The 25,242-nt window shown below is 36.2% G+C and overlaps 1 protein-coding gene across 2 annotated transcripts; it reads right to left on the bottom strand.

The window, feature by feature from the left end:
- Window positions 1-751: 751 nt before the first annotated feature.
- Window positions 752-24,329, bottom strand: LOC110449237 (chorion peroxidase-like). 2 transcript variants are annotated; one of them, XM_021495968.1, is made up of 15 exons: window positions 24,225-24,329; window positions 23,706-23,785; window positions 16,172-16,403; window positions 13,779-13,905; window positions 13,071-13,291; window positions 12,438-12,617; window positions 11,196-11,241; window positions 8,096-8,202; window positions 7,471-7,572; window positions 6,913-7,005; window positions 4,650-5,142; window positions 3,080-3,304; window positions 2,553-2,722; window positions 1,804-1,906; window positions 752-1,250 (listed from the first exon to the last, which is right to left on the bottom strand). In XM_021495968.1, the coding sequence occupies exons 3-15, from the start codon at window positions 16,392-16,394 to the stop codon at window positions 839-841; spliced, it is 2,502 nt and encodes an 833-aa protein (XP_021351643.1). In that variant the 5' UTR covers window positions 16,395-16,403; window positions 23,706-23,785; window positions 24,225-24,329; the 3' UTR covers window positions 752-838. The 2 variants fall into 2 exon arrangements, with proteins under 2 accessions (XP_021351643.1, XP_021351644.1); XM_021495969.1 differs by lacking the exon at window positions 24,225-24,329 and having other exon boundaries at window positions 23,706-23,804.
- Between the last annotated feature and the right edge of the window lie 913 nt (window positions 24,330-25,242).

Here is a 25,242-nt window from a genome sequence, read left to right as displayed (position 1 = left end):
TTTCTACTTAGTATTTTGCCCTAATTCCTCAATTTCATGCACATACAAAATTATTTATTCCATTACCTTCTAATACAATTATTAAGATATTGTATGAAGTAAAATAAGGATATTTTATGTGAATAAAAATATTGAAATGGAGGAACTATTTTCTTTTGTTGTCACGGAGAAAGTGTGCGGGGTTGAGCTGTCTGTCAACGGCTTTAGCAAATGGCTGTTTCGCATGGGTTAACATGACGTCAACATCATTTGAACGCAGATTACACAAGGTAAATGCTTGTATCAGACTCTTTTAATGGTGTTATTGTTGAAAGAAATTATTGTAAATATAAGGATTAACCTTTTATTTTGTTTAGTTTATGAGATAATAAATCCAATGGAGCACGAGGTAGATTGTTCGTAAACGCAATTTTCGTTGTGCTCCATTTAATTTATTATCTCATAAACTAAACAAAACAAAAGGTTAATCCTTAAATAGATGTATATAATGTTCACAAAGGTACAAAGACACAACTTTAAAAAACATACTGAAAGAAACTACAATTGTTCCTCAGTTTAGTATGTATAATATTCAATTCACGTTCTCCAAAACTGAAGTAGATTTTATTTTCTAATTTTTCCCGTCCCTATTTTTTATATTAGTTCAATATTAGTTACAAATATAGCCTGCTTACTACACACGGTACATCAATGGCAATCGTATACCCGCTTGCCCTAACTAAGAGACTACAAAACACAACCAGGAAAATTCGAGAATAAAAACATCACATTTTTATTACCAAGTATCTACCATCAAAACATCAAGTAAGGAGTATACTGGAGACACGACTCGGCTATTCTAGGCAGCAACTGATGTCGTTTTATCCGCTACAATTTGTGCTGTTGTTTTTACATCAGTAACAGAGCTAACTGTTTTTGACGCTGCAGTTGGCTTTTCGGCAGCAAGGGTTTTTACATCGGTAACAGAACTAACTGTTTTTGACGATGCAGTCGGCTTTTCGGCAGCAAGGGTTTCTACACCGGTAACAGAACTAACTGTTTTTGACGGTGCAGTCGGCTTTTCGGCAGCAAGGGTTTCTACTGTTTTTGACGGTGCAGTCGGCTTTTCGGCCGCAATGGTTGATTCAACAGTCGGTTGCGCTGATGGCTGCGGGGCTAGTTTTTCAGACCACTTGGGTGTCTTGTCGAGCCATGCTTTGAACTTTAAGTCCGGCAGGAAGGAGCACGGGATATGGCGTGTGTGTACACCACTACAACAATATATATATTTCCGTTAAAAAGTTTCGTTTATACATTTAAGGTTCTCTGTACTACTGCCAAAAACCGAAACTATGCATTGAAAACCACATCTTGTGGGACTTTTGTGAAAACTGATAAAGAACACAGGACCTCTGTTATACAGCCGCTCTGACCAACTAAGTTATCTTGTCAATGGGAGTGTTATTACTTAATTGTCCTACAGTTACAGCCAAAACGAAAGTAACATACGAAACAAACCACCGGAACTCTCTAGTGTTTTACCTACAGCGGGCCAGGTATACTTAATGATAAAACATTGGTAAAATAAATCAGAACGCCTAACATCACGTGACCCTTAACGTGTTTGTCCTCATTTTCCCGTTCTTTCAGTATTGCTAACACATTCATAATTGCATTATTTTATAAGATATAATAATGCTGCCAGTAAGTTTGAATTTCAATTCGTAAACCAGTTCTACAGGCTTCGTAATGGTAAACTCTTTAGTAAAGGAGGTAACTTTATACAAAGGTAACAATGCATACAACGTAACTCTATATCTTTACCTTATTTTAGGTGTGAGGAAGGCAGTTCGCTGTATATCCGGGATGTCCATATTTTCACATATAAGCTTTGATAACTCTATCGTCTTAATGGAATCCAGCTGGCCTGAGTAATGAACAATTCAAAAACATGAATTACGTCCTAATAGCCACGAAACGTATAGAAGTGATAGAATCATAGAAGCACTATACAGTAGAACTGCTGATGTGTCACCCTGATGAAATACTAGTTGGTTCCTACCGACTCGGCGGCGGAGAATTTCTCTTCAGATCACCTCTGCTACATTGGCTCTCACATAGGGACCCGGGAAATATTGACAAATAAACGCAATGGTATTTTCAAAATAATTGCTATAATATCTTGAAAACTCGAGACGAGGGGGAGAACCTGGCAAGATTTTTAAAGTACGCTTGGAAAAAGCACCAAATGTGTAGTAAGTATTCATAACACTTTAAAGTTTGCATTAACGCTGCAAGTCATATAGCTATGAACACAATTGGATCAACACATTGTTTATGCCTCTCCCCGATGTGAACTGGTGTTTTCTTTCCTGATGGGAACCAGTATCAACCCAAAATGAACTAGTGCTAACCAAATGTGACCAAAAACTACCCTCTGTTAACGAGTACCTACCAAGGTGAACCAGAAGGCGTACCCGACATAAACCAATACCTACATGTTCCGATATAGAACTAGTAAGCCTACTTATCCTTAGTGAACCGATACCTATCCAATATGAAACTGTGCTTACCTGTGGTAAACCCGGTGGTGGTGTCGTTGTTTTCGTACCAATAGCGGTCCCCAACCTTCATTGCACTGAACTGTCGCGCAATTATACATGCAAATGTAGGTCCAACACTACCACCACGGACGTGAACCTCAGATACTCCACCAGAATATAGGTCAATATCATTGGGACTCCTAAAAATATATTTAAACCATAAAATATATCTTTCATGTCCAAAGGGTTAGATCATTACCACATTTGTGTCGGAGTGGCTATACTTACAATGTTCTCAATGAGCGTTGTCAGACATTAGCCGGATTACTTCCCGCAAATGATTTTCAGGTTCATACAGCTGGAAAGATGCGTGCAAGCTTTTTTTTTTGCACTATTCAAGCCGTTAAGACCTATTTCGTTTTTCACCAGTGATCCATGCTACCGTATATATAATAGTTTTGTACCACTTATGTCTCAGGCAGAACCTTGCAAAAAAGAATATTCCTAGACTTGTAAATGTAATCTTACATGAACTAGAAGTCAATGACAAAGATTACCTGTACAACTCTTGCAATACTGCAGCTGTTTCTTCGTCGTGATCTTCGAGACCACCATTTCGTTTGACCTCGAATGTCGTCACTTCCGACAGTCCACACCATTTCCGCCATGCGTTGTAAGACGGCACTCCTTGTTCACGTCCTCTTTGGATGTTGATTGAAGCCAAATCGAGGCTAATGTTTTGCAACAAGAAAAGCCTATCGCGGACACCATCTTCAAGGTACCTTGAAGGAAAGCAGACGAATATAACAATACCCTTTCTCTAACAACATCGTGAAGCAATAATCTCAATCTCTTGCAGTGCACAATTTCGAATACTCAAGTTTTCAATAAAACTGACGTTATTTCAATAAAACTCCTTTGTGACCTCACTTTGCACTTTGAGTCCAGTTGATGCCATGTTGGATATTGCGATTCTGATGACATTCAAATGATTCGTTAATCATATACAACTTTTAGGTAGGTGATGTTTTTAGGAAACTTGTATATACAATATGAAGTATTATGATCAGCTGCTTTCTTATTTAATTGCGATAACAAAAAAATTAACATGAGTATAATACTGTTTATTTTGGAAGTGATAGAGTTTGCTAAAAAGACGGAAATTGGAAATTTGGTAAGTAATTTTTAGAGTTGATTTCTAATGAGAATCGATAACATATTCTTTTGTCTCATCCGTATTAATTTAAACACATGTATAGGTGTACATCAAAGAGATATGCCGCGCATCGCTCTCTCTGATCTTTCAGTTAGACATATCAGCTGGTTTAGTACGGTCTTAATATATGTTATTATGCCGACGGATGAACAAAAAATACAATTTTGAAAATAGCTCACAAATGCAAATGCGTTTACTGTGATATGTTTACATCGTGTCAACTGCTGCAGGTTTACCCTTTCAACAACGGATACAAACCGAAACAAAAAGCTGTACAGACTTTTAAATTACAAGTGTGTTTGGTAGCATGTTAAAAACCTAACGGCCTATCAATGCTGCATTGTACAATATGAACCTCATTTACAGGGCCTAAAATGGCAAATATATTGGGAAACGAGCGAGAGCAATGCGTAGCTTAGAAATTAGTATGTCAATGAAGTAACGAGAACTTTAGAGACGTGATAAGATTAAAGAAAATGACAAGGGTCCCAAACAGAGACACAGTTAAAACACACCGCATTGTTTGCGATGACAAAATGTGTTCAGATGTCTCCCCTTCAAATATGAAGGGGAAATATTTGATGGCAATCTTCTACTAACAAGCAAGACTCGTAAAACAGATTTAAACCTGTATATTGAGCTTGTCGCGAGTAAATATTTCCGAGTCTCAGGTTTAATCGAATGATTCGCGAGGATTTGGATTAGCAAAAGGAGCATTTGTCGTATAATGTATTTATCTTTAGTTTAAGTTGATAAGATAAGCAACACAAAACAACCAATCTCGCGAAAAATGAGTGTTTTTCAATAATTGACTTTTTATGCGTATGATTATACCCGACTCTCTTAATGTTTGGGAAGATTCGACCAATAGATAAATTGGTCAAATTAATTAACACGTAAATGTAAATTACCTATCGACCGTAGGAGTCGGATCTGAGATCAACCATCTGAGAATCCCCTCATAACCAAAATGCTTGCTCCTCTGTAGATAGTACGGCTTGTGGAATGTCTTTTCAAGAACTACTCCCTTCTTCTTTTCAAACTTTGGTCCGATGTACGTTTGCTTTTTGGGAATTTGAGAGTGTCCGAATCTAAAAGCGGCAGCAGCAAAGCCAGAGGAAACCCCGGCATTAACGTAGTCTTTGTACGCCTGGACGTGTCCGAATTCCGTATCGTCCAAGTTGTAAAAGTTGATGAGAGGTTTCCCGATTATCAGTGGCAGGTACTCGTGATAGGTGATGTGTTGGATAATTGCGCCGACGGTTTTCCTCGTTTCTTGGTAGAGTCGCTCATCTTCCCAGGACGGGTTGATTTCGTGAAGATGCAACGCAATTCGGTTGTGTTCGCGCATGAACAGAGTGTGTAAGGCACCAATGGAGGCCACTAAATTTGAACGTTCATCCCCTAGAATAAAGAATGTGCAAAGAAGTATATTTCGGTTGTGTGTAAGATTATGTTATATTAGAAATCCATATAATTAAGTGTAAAAGATGACTCTGTAAACGAATAGATAAACGAAGCCCGAGGGCCCCGGGGCTATGGCAAAAATATTTTCTGGTGAAATTTTGACGGCTCATTTTAAATACAGTTTATCGAAATATATTTACATTTGCATGGCATTGTCACTAAATAGCCTCTTTGAAAGCTGTGTCGTTGATGGGACTTTAATTACCATGCAGCACGAGACAAAATTCTTAACGTATTAATACAATACTAACCGGAACTACAATATTCAATATAAATAAACATGACGGCTGCTGAAATATCGCTTGGCATTGTGAGATTTGACAATGTCATCGTAAATTTATGTGCAAAAGAAAAGAGTAAATAAAAAATACTTTTATTACAACGAAAACAAGACGAAGGTCTGTAATACATAATGTATCGTACAAAATGCACATCGGTTGAAATCACCAATGCCGGCAATGGAAACAATTTTAACGCTCATGCAATTTATCAGAAATATCGTCTGTTACACTGCACTGATCAACAGGGGTTCGTTACAAATGTCTGAAATACACATATTCTATAGACCTACTGACATATGTTACAGACCTACTGATATGAGTCAAGCCACACATAAACATTTCAGACATTTGTAACGAACCTGTGCTCTGTCGCAAGATCAAAAACTTATCAAACGATATCAGTTTTACGCGTCTCGCAGACACGGTGCCCCAGTTACTGATAACGACATGTCAAATAACGAGGCTGTTAAAGAATCTACTGACTATAGTCAGATTCCCATACATTCTTCACAAAAACTTCCAAAAATAAATCCCTCGTGGAGGGCTAGGTCGGATTTACGGTGTTCACTGTATTTGTCCATGCGCGTAATTTGTTCCGGGGAAAAATCGAAACAATTTCAAATCTAACTTTCAGCTCAGAGTTCTATTGATAAACTTAAATCACCCTATAGACATATCATACGCAATTGTATTGATACTGAATTGTGGAATAAAATTGAAGTGTTTGTTAAAATTTCAAAGTACTACTTTGTTTGCCAATCAGCACGCGACAATACGCTGTTCAAACCATGAACGAAATTGTGTGAACTGTCGATAAGGCGGGCATTTTTAATTTTAAATATAAATCATAAGTTAAAAAAGAACATAAGAGGAAGAGAAAACGTAAATCTAAGTATTGAACTGTTTGTGTATGATATTTATGATCTAGTAGCGCGCATTATGTTGTTTGCTTGCAAAGCTGTGTCATTCAAATAGATCATAAATACCATACAAAAACAGTTCAATTGACCGGTATCCACTCTAAATTTTACTATCTACATTTTGTCTTTGTTTATCTGCTGTCAAAAGCGTAAAAAATCGTATGTTACCTTGACAAAAGTTCAGCGTTACGAATAAAGTAATCTTTTTCATACAAATGTTATTTTGGAACTCGTTAGATAAATGATGACATATTTACATACATTCTGTAACATTAAAATGTTTGTAATACATTACATTGATAACGTAATATAGATTGTTATATTACAAACGGACAAAGGGAAATAACTCTAATGATACTAATAACTAAAACGTTTAACGTAACATACGACTGCAAATGATGTACAATATACTCTAACGTGAAAAAAGAAGAATTAATGATATCAAATCGATAGGGTCAATTTTTATGGTTCGTAACTTTAAAATAAAAAATAAAAAAGAGGCTAACCAGCCAGCTGGCATTGTTGTCCTTTCTTCTGTAGAATACAGTTATCATTTCCGGTAGGAGGGAGAAGACCATGGTGTCCCTCTCGAAGCAGTCCTGTAGTAATGGTAAGTAAAAGTTTTATAAAAATGTATAGTGGCTATATATTGCCTGAGAAATACTTCTGATGAAGTCACAATTTAGAATATGGATGATTTAAAGATTTCACAAAGATTTCTTCAAAAAACTGAATTATCTCTGTAATTAATTAAATCAAACGCTGATTTTAATGTTATGCATGTATATAAAATTCGCTGAAATACCTGTGACACAGATTTATGAGCAATTGGGAACCGTCGGCACTTTCCGTAAACGAGAAAATGTTTTCTCGTTTACAGAAAGTGCCGGAGGTTCCCGATTGAGATCTGGAGTTGATGTGTTCGCTGTTTTAATCTCTGATAGTAATTCACTCTCATATTTTTGAAGTACAGTGTTTACATTGGCCTGTTGTTTTTTTACCAGTCATCCTAAATCGTGCTCACAACATTTTAAAGAGAATACAAAAACATGTAGTTGCCTAACCATGTTCCATTTGACGTAAACGGCTTTCCTCTTCTTTTGTTGATCCGTAAATTGCAGAACCATCAAGGTATGACGTCACTTTGTTAATTGGACGTCTCTCACCTAATAATTAAGACATATCTGATTAGTTAACTCATTTTGACTGTGTTTGTAAATATTCTAGGAATATAACTTGTTTTAAATAGCTCTAATATAGGAAAGAGCATTTGGATAACAAATCATCTCATGCGAGAGAAAAAGGATAAGTATTAATGATAATGTTCCAATTTTTTATTGATTATTGTTACTGTTATTATGATGCGTCTGTCCCCTGTTAAAATAATGATAAGATAAACAGAAAATAAAATAAAACGGAAAGCAACACGTACTACCTAACTAAATATGGTAGCTGTTTTTAACAATCAATCGGGTTTTTTAAAGTAAAATTAAAATATATGTGTATATAAGGAAAACAACTTAGGGAGGTAATTAAAACGAAAGCGAGGATAACTCGAACACAACCCACATGTACACATTAATCTGTAGGTCAGTTTGTAAATATAGAGAGCCAGACGGTCAGTTTTCCAGAATGCCCGGTTTTATTGAGCCGTTTTTCTTGCTTTCTACAACATATGAGGTGCCTCACCTATGGAGCACTCTGGTCCAGCGGCTGGAGCCGTTCGGACAAAGTTCATACAGGAAGAGTCGTAATAAGGGTCGTCCATTGGGATATCCACAGGTAAACAGTCCCGACTGTGTCAGAGAGAAAACGACAAAGGTCATAACAGAGTAAAATCCTGATTAAACTTAACAGGGTCAAAGTAAATACATTTCTCCCGCAACCACTAACAACTGTATTTGTATTTTCCAGTGGAAATATATGTGTTTTTCCTAATAAAATATAAACGTTACGAGAGAGAAAAAGGTTCTCAAACTCGTGATGGCTATCATGGTCATTAAACTCGCATTGGTTAATTTCAAATTGTTAAGAGACACTTGGTTCACCTGGTGTCTTTTAACAATTTGAAAATGAACTAATTCGAGATACACGTAGATAAACATGATAACTACCATCACTCGATAGGAACCTTTATATGTACATATCAGATAGGTGACTGGGTAACACTTCCTACTGTTGACAGGTTACCGTAGACAGATGATTATCAGCACAATTGTGTACTCAATTACACGGATACAGAAATAACATTTGATATTGAAAAATACAAATTATACAGGTAAATGGATCACACCAATCATATTTCGAGAATATATGGGTAATCTTGATTGGGCCCGGGAAAGGTCATGGTAAAAAAATGTAAAACCGATATCTCGTTTTTCTCACTGTGTCCCTTTCCGGGCTTCGTAGTATTCAGAATAAACAGGTGCAGGAATGAAACAAATTACTTTCAGAATAAATGATCAGTTTTATTTTAGAGTATTACGTATAACTCTCGTTACATATCGTCCAATGCATGTGATTCTATACATGGCTTATCATATAGAATACATAGTGTTATATCCTCAATGTTTGTCGTGATATTCGGTGTACCACGAATCAGACTGAAGTCCAAGTGTGTACAGGTAGGTTATACATCAGGAACCTGTCTAGCCCGTAAACCTGTATAATGTGAACGCCACTGTTGTTTCCTGTATTGGTCGTCCACACGTCAAGGCTTCCGTATATGCTAATCACTCAAGCATATCCTCGTATAGATTTTGTATTTAATCACTTTATGAATTATTCCATATGCTAATCCAGCGTGATATGGTAGAACAAAATATTGCCACAATATTAAGTGCATCTGCATGAAACACCATCTCTATCTCAGGTGTATGCACGATGTATTGTAACTAATACCTATGTCTCCTATCCTTTGAATCAATGCTTTACTTACGTATCAAATTAGCATAAAATTATCATGTTAATTTCTAATGAAAATGTCAGCTGTTGTCAGCTAATGGAGAGACTCCGTACCAGTCTGCCACTGGAACACTTTACACCAAGTATAGTCATCTTACGTATGTGTCAATCAAAGTTCAGCTGATCACAGATTCCTCATCTTAACTCTAGTATCAACATATCTGTTTATAACACGTATACATATCACTGTTACGTTTCTTTACTCCCAGATCGTGTTTAGTTAGGATTATGTGAGTTCGAGGAACCCGACAAATTGTGAAATGAAAATAGAAAAAGCCGGACACTCTACAGTTAAAACGATGAAAGTATTTTAAACAAATCTAGTTCTGGAACAATCAACCAGTTAAAACGATGAAAGTATTTTAAACAAATCTAGTTCTGGAACAATCAATCGACAAACATTTTTATTTTTGAAAAAACATAACATAGTGTCTAGATTGTGCTGGACTTTTAAGACAATAATTTCTTCATATCTTTCACCCCAAAACCATGAATCATTCGTATTTATAACTTCTATACATGAGAAATTCTTTTCATTAAAAACCAGTTAATTTAATTACTAAATTATAATATGTAAAGCTAACAATGCCTCTATATAACAGTATGCATGTATATGATATGTCCATGTAGAAGGGCAAAGGATATCATCCCGGACAGTTAATATAAATTTGTTCATATGCAATAAAATCGCGCTCAGTCATGATATAGGTAATAAGGTTTAATATACAGACACTTTGTGGAACAAATAAATGTCTCGTTTGTATTAATGATATAACTATTATATCTGGTAATTATCTGTAAACATAGCGACCTAGTGTATAAAATGTAATTGATATTATAATTTTGTCATAACCATTAAATATATAACTTCATTGAACATTCCATAATGCTAATATCGTAAATACATATGAAGAATATATCAGGGTCTGAATAAGCAACATCGCTCTCATTCTCAAAGCAATATTTGGCTAGAAAGGAAAATCTTTTAAGAATGGTTTCACAAATAAGGTCCCAGAAGATTGTTTAAATATAAAACAACTTAAAAGTATCCTGCCTTAAAGAGTTCCAGATTAAATTAATTTAGAAACACTTAATTTGATACTTCGAGTTTTTGGGGTAATACTAATGTAATGGATATTATGAGTATGCTCTAAAAAGCCTCACAAGAATAAAAACCACGCTTCATCGGTTTTATGTGAAAGGAAATTCTTTTGAGATCTTAAATCAGACTCACAAATATTTTGGAGTTGGAATATTGAAATAGAATATACCCTTATCACAACATAATGGAAAATAATGTCAGCACGATGGAACCTTTCAGAGTGGCTGCAATGATGATACTAGTTATTCAGAATAAACATATGTATTGTGGGAAAAAACTGTAACACACATCAAGAGTTTGGGTGTATTGGATATAGTCTTAACTCTAGCACAAATCACAGGTATGATATTTAAAGTACAGATTATAGCATACAGCCTTAACCCTATCACAATGGACGAGTACACATAGTATAAAGAGGTAATATATCTGAAGGGAGATAACTCTAACACAAATTGCAGGTGTCACTGTTACCACATTTCAACCAATTTATTTAATTTATTTCTTATCGGGACCTGACATCCCACCCGATTGACTCTTTTTTGACAGAGGGCTATTCAGGGGAACATACGGAGTTACCGCCCAAAAGGAAAGGTAAGACAGGTGTATGATACTGTACATAGATTTGTAAGGAGACAGCTAATCCATGCGCAAAATGTAATTTCCCCCCGATCCTGCGGCGATGTCAATTGTTTAAAGACAGTTCATTCAGGCATGTATACTCACTTTGTCTTATCCAGACCACAGCAATCTAGTGACCGGCCGTGACTATCTGAAAAGGGGAAACATTAAGTTAATTTTATAACATTGAAACTCTTGTAGTCCGAGGTATATTCACTCCAGAAAAAAGGATGAAACCTGAAAATCCAACAAACTCCCACTATGACAATATTAATGAAAACTGTTAACAAAAGTTATAAATGTGCCGAAATCATATATCGCCATGATAATCCCAAATAGGTAAAATAAATACCGTCCTTATCTGGTGGCTTTTATTTTAAAAGGGATTTTATAAAAAAAAAATAAAAAAAATACACAGATAAAGTGTAACAGTACGTACTAGTATCATACAAAATGTTAAAAGCAGCATGTAAATGTAACATCACGGTAAACAAATCATTAATACTACCTCTCACCTCTACATACTGTGTTTAGGAGTTCTAGATAAAGCATACATCTACAAGTTGTTGTCTGGGTACAATACATTCTAGAACAAGTAATGATTGTCTGGATTTTACGGGGTCTTGATAGGTTTTAGGAAGTGGAATTTGGTTTTCGGTTGTTTCACCGAATTTAAACTTCTGTTCAAAATTGGTTTGATCACTTTCAATCACGGTTCCTACATCTAACTGCGTCCAGATTAATGGGACCCGTTTTCTATCAACAAGAACAGACAGTTCTGTCTGATTCTCTACACAATGATTTTAGAGACACGGATATCTGAGTTCTACTCGTGGTTTCCAGTGAGACTCGCTTTAAGTTTTAAGAAACCACTATACAGGTATGGCTTTCTGATAGGTCTCATCAAAAGTTTTGAAAATAATGTTAGGATTCACACGAAAAACATTAATAAACAACAGAAATTCCACAAAATAATAGATCACTGTTCGCACAATTTTCTCATCGCTTGCACGTAGATAAAATCTCGAGTCCACCTCACGACAAACACTGAAAATACAGTGTGATAATCTATAACTACCAAATCATGTTTTGTCAGTTGTTTATTTTTACAGTGCACAAGTCATCTGTGCATGATTGATAACTATAAAAACATCCAAAATGATGGGGACATAAATAATTTTCGTCTGAAGCGTATTCAAAATTAGACTTTCCTATTTACACTTGCCGTCTAAATTGTACCGATGGATCTAAATCCTAGAAATAAATGTATACAATTTAAATGGAAATCCTTCCTGGGCTTATTACCGGTAAGACACGGTAGACAGTACGAAGATTGTAGTCACACACCTTTAATGAGTGGAGTCCCGACAATGTCGTGATTGATGAACTGACCCCAGGTCATCAGCATCACGGACAGTTTGGACTCGTATGTCTGGTTCCCGTTTGACTGATGGAGCTCGTTACTGATGTTTCTGGGGTTGGGGAGGGGCGCGCCATCCTGGCCACGTGACCGAGGGGAATTGAAACCTAGAACAGATATAAAAAGCACACGTATAATTAGCGTTAAAAATGTAGTGCAAACGTGATTGGAAAATCTTTTAATATTAATTTCTTTTAAGATAATGTGATTACAACTTGCTTCTCAAAAGAATTTACGGGAAAGAGCGCATGTGAGCGTAACCCCTGGATATTGAGAATGCTGTAAGTTATGCAATCAATTTGTCAATTTATGATGATGTCATTCATCAAATGCGATCAATGTATAACTCCATTAAAATATGTACATCAGCTAATAATATGATTTTATCGCTGAATATATATTTTCTCGCACACATGATGAATGTATGCTATTCTTTATAATGAATATATCTATCAATCATGTACATATCCCTGGATAATTGTCTGTTGTTTATTATAGTTTTATAGTGAATAAAACATTTTCAACACAATTTTTGTTTTGGTTCGATTTTAACAGCATACCGTCATCATAGTCTGGCGCAAGGAACCTCTTTTGGGGCATTCCCGTCATGCCCCAGGCCGGATGCCCTATATTGTTACAGGAACCGTCAATCGTCCGGTAGGGGGAGTTAGCTTCACAGTGAAGGTGAGACGCTCTTTCATTACAGTACTTCCGGAACTCGGCTCCCAGTGAATCCCGCCATTGCTCCGATTTGAGAATATCCTCCGCCGAAATTCCAACGCTATGATAAAAACGATTTATGCAATAATCCAAACGGCGAAACATCGATGAAGGAATTCAAACCCTTTTGCATAGAATTATGATGGACTGTAATCATTCAAAGCATTCATTTATTCGTAATGTTATAGATGAATTATACAGACGAAGGTTCATTATTTTGCTTGGATGTATTTGCTATTACTTGAAAGTCTAGTAATATCCAATAGCATAGAAATATATACCGAAGTGACAGGTTCATGATTTCATTGTAAATGGAATGCAGTCTCTCGGAACATAACTTCCAAACATGCTGTAATTCATCTATACAGCTAGGTAAACACGGATAATCAGGATATACCGAACTTGTCAGAGCGCATCTTGACTCTGAAAAGATGCAATTTGTAGATACATGTAGGTACCTACAGCTAGTAAGTCTGGACTAGCCAGTGATAATGCTTCTCAAGAACACATGACATTAGCCGAAAATTATATGAATCTAGCTTACATACCTGTTGCTTAACTGTTGAATGGCGTCAAGGCCAAGTGATGCCATCTTGGAATCCGCCTGTGTTTCAGGTTCCCTTCTCGGTACTGGGCACAGCGTATGGAAGTCTGCTCTCATTGTTGCTGTTATGTCTAGAATATCAGAAAAAGACTTCCTCACAAGCACGTTCTTATAATTCAACTTGTTTACCATCGTTCTTAATGATACATGCAAAACGCCTGGTATTCGAAGTCCATACAAACAGTACGAAGTCCATACACACAGTACGAAGTCCATACACACAGTACGAAGTCCATATACACAGTACGAAGTCCATGCACACAGTACGAAGTCCATACACACAGTACGAAGTCCATACACACAGTACGAAGTCCATACACACAGTACGAAGTCCATACACACAGTACGAAGTCCATACACACAGTACGAAGTCCATACACACAGTACGAAGTCCATACACACAGTACGAAGTCCATACACACAGTACGAAGTCCATACACACAGTACGAAGTCCATACACACAGTACGAAGTCCATACACACAGTACGAAGTCCATACACACAGTACGAAGTCCATACACACAGTACGAAGTCCATACACACAGTACGAAGTCCATACACACAGTACGAAGTCCATACACACAGTACGAAGTCCATACACACAGTACGAAGTCCATACACACAGTACGAAGTCCATACACACAGTACGAAGTCCATACACACAGTACGAAGTCCATACACACAGTACGAAGTCCATACACACAGTACGAAGTCCATACACACAGTACGAAGTCCATACACACAGTACGAAGTCCATACACACAGTACGAAGTCCATACACACAGTACGAAGTCCATACACACAGTACGAAGTCCATACACACAGTACGAAGTCCATACACACAGTACGAAGTCCATACACACAGTACGAAGTCCATACACACAGTACGAAGTCCATACACACAGTACGAAGTCCATACACACAGTACGAAGTCCATACACACAGTACGAAGTCCATACACACAGTACCAAGTCCAAACACACAGTACGAAGTCCATGCACACAGTACGAAGTCCATACACACAGTTCGAAGTCCATACACACAGTACGAAGTCCATACACACAATACGAAGCCCATACACACAGTACGAAGTCCATACACACAATACGAAGTCCATACACACAGTACGAAGTCCATACTCACCGTACGAAGTCCATACACACAGTACGAAGTCCATATACACAGTACGAAGTCCATACACCCAGTACGAAGTCCATACACACAGTACGAAGTCCATCCACACAGTACGAAGTCCATACACACAGTCCCAAGTCCAAACACACAGTACGAAGTCCATGCACACAGTACGAAGTCCATACACACAGTTCGAAGTCCATACACACAGTACGAAGTCCATACAGACAGTACGAAGTCCATACACACAGTACCAAGTCCATACACACAGTACGAAGTCCATACTCACAGTACGAAGTCCATACACACAGTACGAAGTCCATATACACAGTACGAAGTCCATACACACAGTACGAAGTCCATACACACAATACGAAGTCCATACACACAGTACGAAGTCCATACACACAATACGAAGTCCATACACACAGTACCAAGCTATACACACAGTACCAAGTCTATACACACAGCACTGTCCATAGGGGCTATACAGTTGATAACATTGTGTAGGCTTAGTAGTTTTCCTGATGTGTAGGGAGTGTTAGAAACGATTAAGGGGTCAGATGTAAAATCGATAAACACATCACCCCAATAAGTTGTAGATATTATCATTTTTAGGTGATAAGGACAGATTAAACATGTATAATGTGATCATACTGTAAACAACAGAAAAAATTGCTAAAATAGATACGATTGATTACCAATCATAGCGTTGTGTATCGATCACCTTGTTCTCAAGCCTATCAAATGGACATTTGTAACACAAGTTTTTCTAACAGATATATTCAGAATTGCCTAGAATTGTTTTCCAAAAGTCCCCATTCTTGTATAGGTATCAAAAGAGAAATTGAACATAATGTATTTTCGAAAATAAATGTCTGACACAGTTATGTCGTGTATGGCCTTAAGAACGGTATATCAGGGGTTACTATGCCGTCAGGGCTAAATTGTCAAAATGCATCATGACCTTAACGTATAACTTTGCTTTTATCATTTTTAAAACGTCAATTAATACTTGATGAACATACTGAAAGTCTGTCATACGTTGCGAGGTATGTATTTTTATCAGTAAGAAAAGTGAATACGCCATTTTCGAAATACTCATTAACACTTCAACATTATTTCATTTTCACGAATCCAAATTATCACGGCAACGAAATTGTTTCCGTAGCAGTGTCAATTACAAGTATAGCCGAAAGTTTACCATGATTAACAGTTTGTCCATAATTATTATGCAACTTCGCCAAAGCAAGTCTAAAAGCATCTTTGACATCAGCGGTGTAGTTGTAGGCGATTTCGGGAGTTGGTTTGACGTCACTGATAGATGTTCCTACAGTTGCGGCGGCATCCGTTGTGGCCGGAAGTGCAACAGCCCGGCCTAGCACTACCGAGATAACACAGAGAGGCAGGACACCAAGAATCGCCATTGCTGCTACCTACAGAGGGCGAAATAAAATCAGTGTAGAAAAAGAATTTCAATTCATTGAAGGAACATTTCAATTTTCTAAAATATATAGTAAAGGTGATATTAAAGCTGACAGCGCAAGTTAAAAAGCTTTCAAGCGAGATTTAATAAAAAAAAATATATATAGTTTTAATAACTTCCTCATCTATCGTTTCTAAGGAAGTGCCGACATTTTAGTTTTTCCATGTTTACGGAACAAAAACAGAGCCATGAGCATTCTACTGAACAACAACAGAGCCATGAACATTCTACTTAACGATAAAACAGGGCCATGAACATTCTACTGAACGCAAACAGAGCCATGAACATTCTACTGAACGAAAACAGAGCCATAAACATTCTAATGAACGCAAACAGAGCCATGAATATTCTACTTAACGAAAACAGAGCCATGGACATTCTACTTAAGGAAAACAGAGCCATGAACATTCTACTTAACGAAAACAGAGCCATGAACATTCTACTGAACAACAGCAGAGCCATGAACATTATGCTGATCAAAATCATACTTTACAATAAATGCGAAAGAAAACTAGTCTAGTTATTGGCGAACAAACCGTGTGCTTTGAGCTAAAAGTAATGTCATGATGTGTTATAAAAAATATGAAAATACTACCCTTCTAAAACAATAGTCAGCTAATGACATTCCATGATTATAATGATAAAATATTGTCTTTCTTAAAATACACGAGGCATACTACGGAGATACATCGAAGTTAGCATTTATATATCAACAAGTTCGCGTCCATGTGTTACCTTACACATTATTACTGTGATTTGTGTTGATAGACTAGTCGTTTGTCAATATGCCAATACTCAGACTTTCTGGAGACGGAACCTGTGGAAACTGTGAAGGTTTTTAATATGGTATCAACTGGTAACTCGCTCTAGATAACAAGTTTGAAAATTTGACAGGTTTATTACATCATTTTTGCGACAATCGATGTCATGTTCGTTTGGGGTAACACGTGGAGTAATCTTCCGAATCTAGGCTTTTGTATTTGTTCTTAGTGTCGTGCATGGGGTATGGAAGACGTTAATGTTGTTGTCCTATTGCCTAATATTTGATATCTGTATGTTTGGAAAGTTATATCTAATATAAGAAAGAATGTACAAGAAGCTATTCAACCTGTAAGTTAGCACCAGAATGCTATTTGTGGTGTGATACTGGATACCTTTCACAAAATCATCCATCTTACTGTAATTGATGTTCAGATATTCGCAAAAGGCAATCTTGAACAGCAGAAGATCACATCACAAGGAAGCATATAATTATGAAATATATAACCCAAACTAACACTGCTATTTGTTTATATTATATATCAGTGTTTTAATTGGCAATATCTAGTTTCAAAAATTTATAACTGTATTTGGAACGAAGGTTGCAATTGCTTGCATGATTATCAAGACTCCAATCCTCTTATACCACCCAACACTTCAGTAGATAGGTGTTGGAAGCATTGCGACATGTTATGTTTTTATATTACGTATTTTTTTATTGTTAGTAACATGTATGTCCATTTAACAGGCTCCATTCGGTAGCCCATAGCAACATTTTTGTGACCTCACCGTCGGTTTACATTGATTTCCAGAGGATGACAGCTACACCATTACTTAATTCAAACACTTAAAGATCTATTGTAAATTCAGAAAAAAAACATCTTACGCGATGATGGCACTTGTAGGATAGAAGTAAACTAGGCTTTGTTACCTGTACATATATCACTTGTCAGATATATCTTATGCTTTTTTTTAAACTGCGTTTTCTAATAAGATACCAATGCTATAATTATATATTCAATTCATATACAAACGTCAGACACAAACACTCGTATTAATGTCTTGAAGAACTATTTAAGAATGTTTAATTCATTTGCAATTTATTTGTCATAGACGGCCTCTTTCTGTGTTTACGCAGGTAAATGCATACATATCAATCTGAGTCTTTGTGCCTTCAATTATGCTATGAAATATTCCAGGGGTGCAGAGAGCGAAACTGAGCGTAACCCCTGGTTATCGAGGATATGGTTGTTCCACGACTTGGTCATCTTCGCTAGCCAAGTGTACGCTCCACTTACCCTTGGCGGATATAGCCATGTTTATCGAGCCTTCAATTTTTCCTGCGCTGCCAATCGCTTACATCCAATGAAATCGCTTCTTACATATAGCGCTGTTGACGAATGAAAAAAAATGGCGACGCCCTGTACGGAAGCACGTTGTCGTTTATGTCAAATTGTTTTGCCCCCAAAAAATGGGCGCACGATCTTTGGGGAAATTTCTGGAGTGTTAAATCAGTTGGTGGAAATCCTTGACCAAGTGCCACATGTAAATGATGACATGGGAAAACATGTGTGCTGCCTTTGGATTGTTTCCATATTGATCTGTCACTTTACTCCGCCTCGACATACACGTGCTTATATTTATGTCAACACGCCATTGGAGTGTGTATGTAACGGTCATTTTGATTGGTTAAAAGTTGTTTGGGAAAAGAGCAATAACTCGGTATATCCTGTAGGTGGCAGTGGAGGGAATTATGAAAACACGGCTATATCCGCCAAGGGTAAGTGGAGTGTATACGAGCGAACACTTGGCTAGCGAAGATGCGACTTGGTTCCCTCACGACTAATTGCTCTACAGGTACAGCGTTGTTAGTGGTGTTTCATCTGAAACCATTTGAGGTGATCTCCTTGGAAGCTATCATTGTAGGTCGCAAACAGGCAGAGAAAATATGGGGTATCTACTAAACCTGCAGGTACCTCCAGGATCAGGTGATCAGGATATGGTTAATGTATTTGGTATCAAACACTTTCTTTATAGTGTTAACGTATGATTTGAAACTTTTCTGCATGTGTAGCTGGTGACGTATTCTCTTTTGCTTGAGCTCGAGCTACATCTATTAAAAACTACCTGACCAAGCTTCGATGCGTGCACCAATCTCGAGTATACCGTATATCTAACAAAGTATTTCCTCTGCTCATATCACTATCTCTTCTTATTATAGATCCCTTGCCAATGCCATTACGATCAGTGTAATGTCGGCGCACCACCTGCCAAGCTTACTTTAACCATTGAACTGAGACGCACTTTTGCAGCCAATGACTGAATGGTGATAAAGCAAATTCCATGTGCTTCATAATGTAATTCGATGTCCCGATTTCATAAACTGTTGTGTTCATCCTATTTTGCCATAGTGTGGCAAAGTAGACTTTTGTTTGTTTGTTTGTGCTTTACGTCCAATTAACAGCTATGGTCATGCCAAGTTTTGGTGGTGGAGGAACGACGATTTCTCGAAGGAAAACCATTGACCTACAGACAGTACCTGGCGACTGCCCAAAAAAGTCTCGAACCCGCGAACCAGTAGTGGAAGGCTTATGGTAGCAGAATGTCAGACAAAGTAGAAGAGACATTATCACGCATCAACCGCATTGTTTGTCCCAGTATAGGGGAAATACTATCGTCCGTGCCGTTTGTGGAAACAGTCTGGCAACCGAACTCACACTGATCTTATTTACCAGTTGGCAAAGTCATGTCCTGACCCTTATTTTATTCCTCATCAGATTGATGTAACTCGATGTTAAGTTTGTACCACATCTGTTCTCCTTGCCGTCAATATCGATTAACTCATGTGGTTTTACGAAGAGGTATCTCTAAAACGCCATGGTCGCAGGAAAATTTGCAGAGAGTTCATCCAGGAATGCAACTGCTAAACAAAGTTATCAAAAACTGTCGTAGCACTGCACTCATGATGGCTGGGAATTAGTCATGTATGGCCATTCTCCTGTACACTCAACGAAGGACCATATATATCGTATTCAATGAGTTTTGTCAACTTTCATTATGAAACAAAATATGGCGTTAAATTATCTATGTATCAAAACTTAAAAAAGTACTTTATTTACATTTCTACCTTGTTATATCGAAAATATGTAAATGTAAATGCATTTAAGTCTGGGCGGCCATCTTGGTGGTCTAAAATCTTAGGCATTATCAGCCCTTTTTGAAATGGGTATACAACAGATTTTTTTTTTATCATATTTCAGTACCCAAAACATACTATATATACTTTAAATCTTATTGATTTGCCTACATGGTTAAACGTTTTATAATGGTCACAGTCTATATCTGCAAATTGTTTAAGAAGTCGGTTTATTGGAGAGGAATCAATGGTGAATGACTGAACGACGTGCTAAATAGGCCATTTCGCCCTCCTAATGTTTTTCATGTAGAAAGTAAAAACCTAGACCTGTATACACCTTTGTCGAATTACCTGTAACAACTACACCTATCTGTCTCGTGCTACAGGGTTTACTCCTTAGTCGCGAGATGTTATCGGAGGGTTACAAAGGGATATTTTGTACAAAAATGTATCAAAATAGATGCATTCCAATTCTGTTTTAATCCCCAGATGATAAGCCTTATTGATTTGTCTAAGATGCTCGAGTTCTCATACAAGAATCACGTTTAGGTCAATACATTTTTTTTAATCCATTAACGATCTTATTAGGAAGGCTTTGTTTACATATTCATACTCATTTCTGAGATTACATTTTAAGATACGTTTGCTGATCATTGAAGCTATTCATAAATAGATGCAAGGATTATGAAGTTTAAGTGTACATGACATGCATAAACTAAAAAATGATTGAAATTAGTACGTAATTCAGTTTTACTGATAATTACCATATATGGCAAATTAAGCTTAACGTTCGAATATTTATGATTCGTGTTTGATAGACAGCCTGTTAAAACAGGAAACGTCTTCTTCCTCTTCTCCTTTTTTTAAGTAGATTTTCATTTACAATTGATTTTTGGATGAATAACTTTTATAACGAAATGTTTTACCAGTTAACTCTACATTGCTTTTTTGATATACCAGCAGTGAAATGCATGAAATTTGTTATAGATAATAGCAGAATATTCGTTTAATTATTTACCTGATATTCACAATCCCCTTGGCGCCCCCTTAATATGGATGATATATTATTTCAAATCACAATATGTCATTATCGTTTTTATCAGACGTTTTAGACAATTGTTTTAATTATTATCTTGAATAATAATACATCAATGTCTTGCTGATCAGATATACCGACTCAATGTCTGATAAAAAATAACATTAGAGAACAAAGCAATTAGTTAAAAAATATAGAACTCTTAAACAAAGTATTACCTTATTTAGTCGAAAGGCGCACATATAAATGCAATAAAATTTCAAATTCATGTCTAGTTAAGCTAATACAATATTCTTTCAAAATAGGCAAAGCCTGCATATGAATGGTTTATGTGCAATATTATTATATATTATTCATAAGCTTCCAAGGCACAAAATTTGGTAATAGATACAGCATGCTAAAGACGAATTCCACTCCACCATACAACTGTTAACTCCTTATAGGCAGGATGAACGTAACACACGCACAGGTGAACGTAGAGCCAGCAAAGACAATGACTCGTCGCTGGTGCTAGGTATGGAAGGGGATCACCGCAACAACTAACTTTTGTAAAGTCACTTACATAGAATAAGATTCCAAAGCAGAAGTATCTTACTTAATTAGATATAATTATGGCGGTAATCCAATTCTAGAGCTAGGGGCCGAACGTTTGACCATTGACTCTTTTATAAAACACTTCCTGTGTTTAGGTGGTATTATTTTCGCGCTGTGCTACTTCCAAATTTCGATATACTTAGTAATTTCTCTTTTGTTAATTTTGTCATTTCTTTTAGTGTCAAGGGATTTTAAGGTTTTCTGCATATATTTAATATATACTGATATCCGCTAAAACTACAAAGTTGTGTAATCAAAGAAACAAAAAAATAAAAAGAGTTAAAAAGAAAAGAAAAAAAACTACATTAAAACTGCATATTCATTATTGTAGGGAAATAGTAAGAATGAGGCTATCGAAATTAATCATCTCGTATATGGACGTATATAACGACGTTATACTTACATGTACCCGTCACGGTATATCTATTGTTATCACAGTTGTCGCTCCTGTCATTTTAATTTACATAATCTAATCATTTATGATAAGCTAAGTGTTATCAATACTACAACCTGATGTACTTCTAATGTATCACCTATAAATGTACCGAGTAAGGATTATTATTTATAAGACATTTTTTACAGATTATTAATGCGCAACTCTTTCGAAAAGGAGGCGAATGTCACAGAAAGGTATCATGACGCCTTAATAACCATATATATATATTAGCACTTAAGGACAAGGTAAGAAGCTAGCGTTAACTAGACAGCGAGTGTGCTTGCAGGAAAAGATTCGTCATTTAATATACATCACCATCATGTCAACTGTTAATAATTATCATATATAATAAATCATTTGTCACAGAACATAGCTCTACCTTGACGATCAACTGGAAATTAATTAAAAGATTCGTAACACGGCATAATCTGAGTCTGTATAAATGTATTGTGGTATAGTAGATATATAATTACATATTTATTATATAATATTGTAGTGCATGTTGGTTTCCGATTTACCTTGGTAATACAATTGGTTTTGTTAAGACGTAAAATCACACTCAAGCAAATAAACTTCACCAGTGTCTGTGAGTATAGCCATATGTTTGATTTGAATATTTTAGCAGTCTACACATATTATATGCAATATCCTTTCGTTAGTGATAGTATTATGAGTTTCAGTAATTTAATTAAACATTGTAGGGTTAGTGCTATTCACATTTCGTTTAATAAAACTTATTATGGAAATTGAAATTCTGTTACACACAAATCCACGGACATTTATTGGTACAAAATTTGCCCAAATAGTAGACACAGATCCATGAATGAAAGGTACATAACAACAGGAAACCGAAATTCAATATACGCAAATATCCCAGGATAAAAGTAACAGCAAAAATGAAAAATGATATAGACACAAACGAATTGATGAACTGATTTTCGATATGTATTCAAGTAGGTCCATTTATAAAAATTCCTACGAAAGCTGAAATATCGCATACCTTTGGATAAAAACATATAACTGGTATACAAATTACACGGAATCAATTGTTTTTTAATAGCAGTATTATATGTTCAGTTTATATATGTTTTTGTAGCAAAAACAATATTGTCTTTATTAAAGCAACTGTAATGAAACCATTAGATATGCATTATCTCGACTTACCACGAGACGATTATGCCATATTGAACAATAAAAACATACGTTTGCGTGAATTGATAAAGCAACATAATATCATGGATGTCATATCGAAAATACTATTAATTGTAATTTAAAGTTTTTAAAAACTTACCTTGAACACTCGGCGTTACTCCGTGAAGTCGTATCCTCTGTCCTTACACGACGCTCGGCAAACCAGGAAAATATCTCACACTAAATTAACATAAGCAGTCAACTGGAACATATGATATTACATGTATGTAAATGAGAAAAGTCCATTTAATGTATTTGACCTTTTCGGTTTGAAGATCTATACTTATAAACAAAGGTTAGTTAATGTGACACGTATTTTAATTATTCACAAAACTGTATTTTGATAACGAGATATAATTAAACAATACATTTTGAAGGACGACAGGTGATGATTGTACTTGCCATTTCAGCGTGATGATTTATTTGAAATGGTGTCTGTATAAGCACGGAATCCGTGGTATAAGCTTACATTATATATTTCCAATCTGATTTTCAAGAAGGTAAGCGATGCTTTATGGACATCCCAAGCATGTACTTTTGGTATACACATAATTTCTTCTACAGATATTTTCGTATTTGTTTTTCTACGACAGAGTGATTGTTGTATAGTTGAATGTACCTTTTTCCAGGAGAAATGTGTCGTGTTTTCCCAAACTACATGTCGGATATAGCCAACGTTAGAGACTAAGAGTGCCCTAATGAGTTGATGTGTAATATTAAGACCACCGGAATGAAATCAAGCATGCGCAGAGCCGTGATTATATTAGTGGCATTACTTTTACAGATCAAAGTGACAATTACACTTTCATGATGTACTGGCAATGGTCTGCAGACATTGGTAGCGGTCAAACACGAATCGTGTTGATGTCTGTGACATTATGTTTACAGAATTGAGTGAATTCTTTTTACATTTTGGGTGAGTTGAATACAGTAGTGGCGGTTTAACATGGGATGAGCTGATGTCTATACATTACATTAACACGCCTTGTGAATTTAGCATGTGTATAACTCAAGCACATAGGTCATACACGTACGGACTATGTAATATGCAGTATTTCAACAGTATGGTTATTGTTTCCGGCGGTTGTGTATCACTCAACATATTGTGTTCAAATTCTTTAATTACATCGAGCTTTACAGCTATACATCTGTATAACATACAAATACAAGTATTACAAAATAATAACATGATGTGCGGGACACTACACATAGTGCAGTGGAGAATGGACATCAGTACACTTTACTAGATTAAATACCGACAGTTTTTCCTATAATTGATTTTTCTAAATCTCTTTCTCATTTCTTGGTTAATAGGACATACACAAATAAAATGGTACTCAACTTCAATATTGTGTTGCGATCGACAGATTTTGCATAGCCGTTCAGCTCTATCCTTATTTTTGTATCGACATGTCTCAAAGTGTATACAGACTATGAGCTGATAATCTTATTTTACATGTAGCATGTGTTAGCATGTAAGTAACTAATTCTGATGTTGATATCATGAGCCTGACAGCAAATACTTGCTAAATATTTTATGTCAAAGCATCGCACCTTCTTCAATACCTTATCTTTGTGAAAAATCTTATGCATTTTTGCTTTGGTGCCCTTTCAGTCTTCTCAGAATTATAGACGCA

The sequence above is a fragment of the Mizuhopecten yessoensis genome, unplaced genomic scaffold (genome assembly GCF_002113885.1).
Source record: "Mizuhopecten yessoensis strain PY_sf001 unplaced genomic scaffold, ASM211388v2 scaffold4535, whole genome shotgun sequence".
Lineage (NCBI taxonomy): Eukaryota > Metazoa > Mollusca > Bivalvia > Pectinida > Pectinidae > Mizuhopecten > Mizuhopecten yessoensis.
Note: the sequence above shows the minus strand (reverse complement) of the source record. Positions and strands in the feature narration are given on the sequence as shown.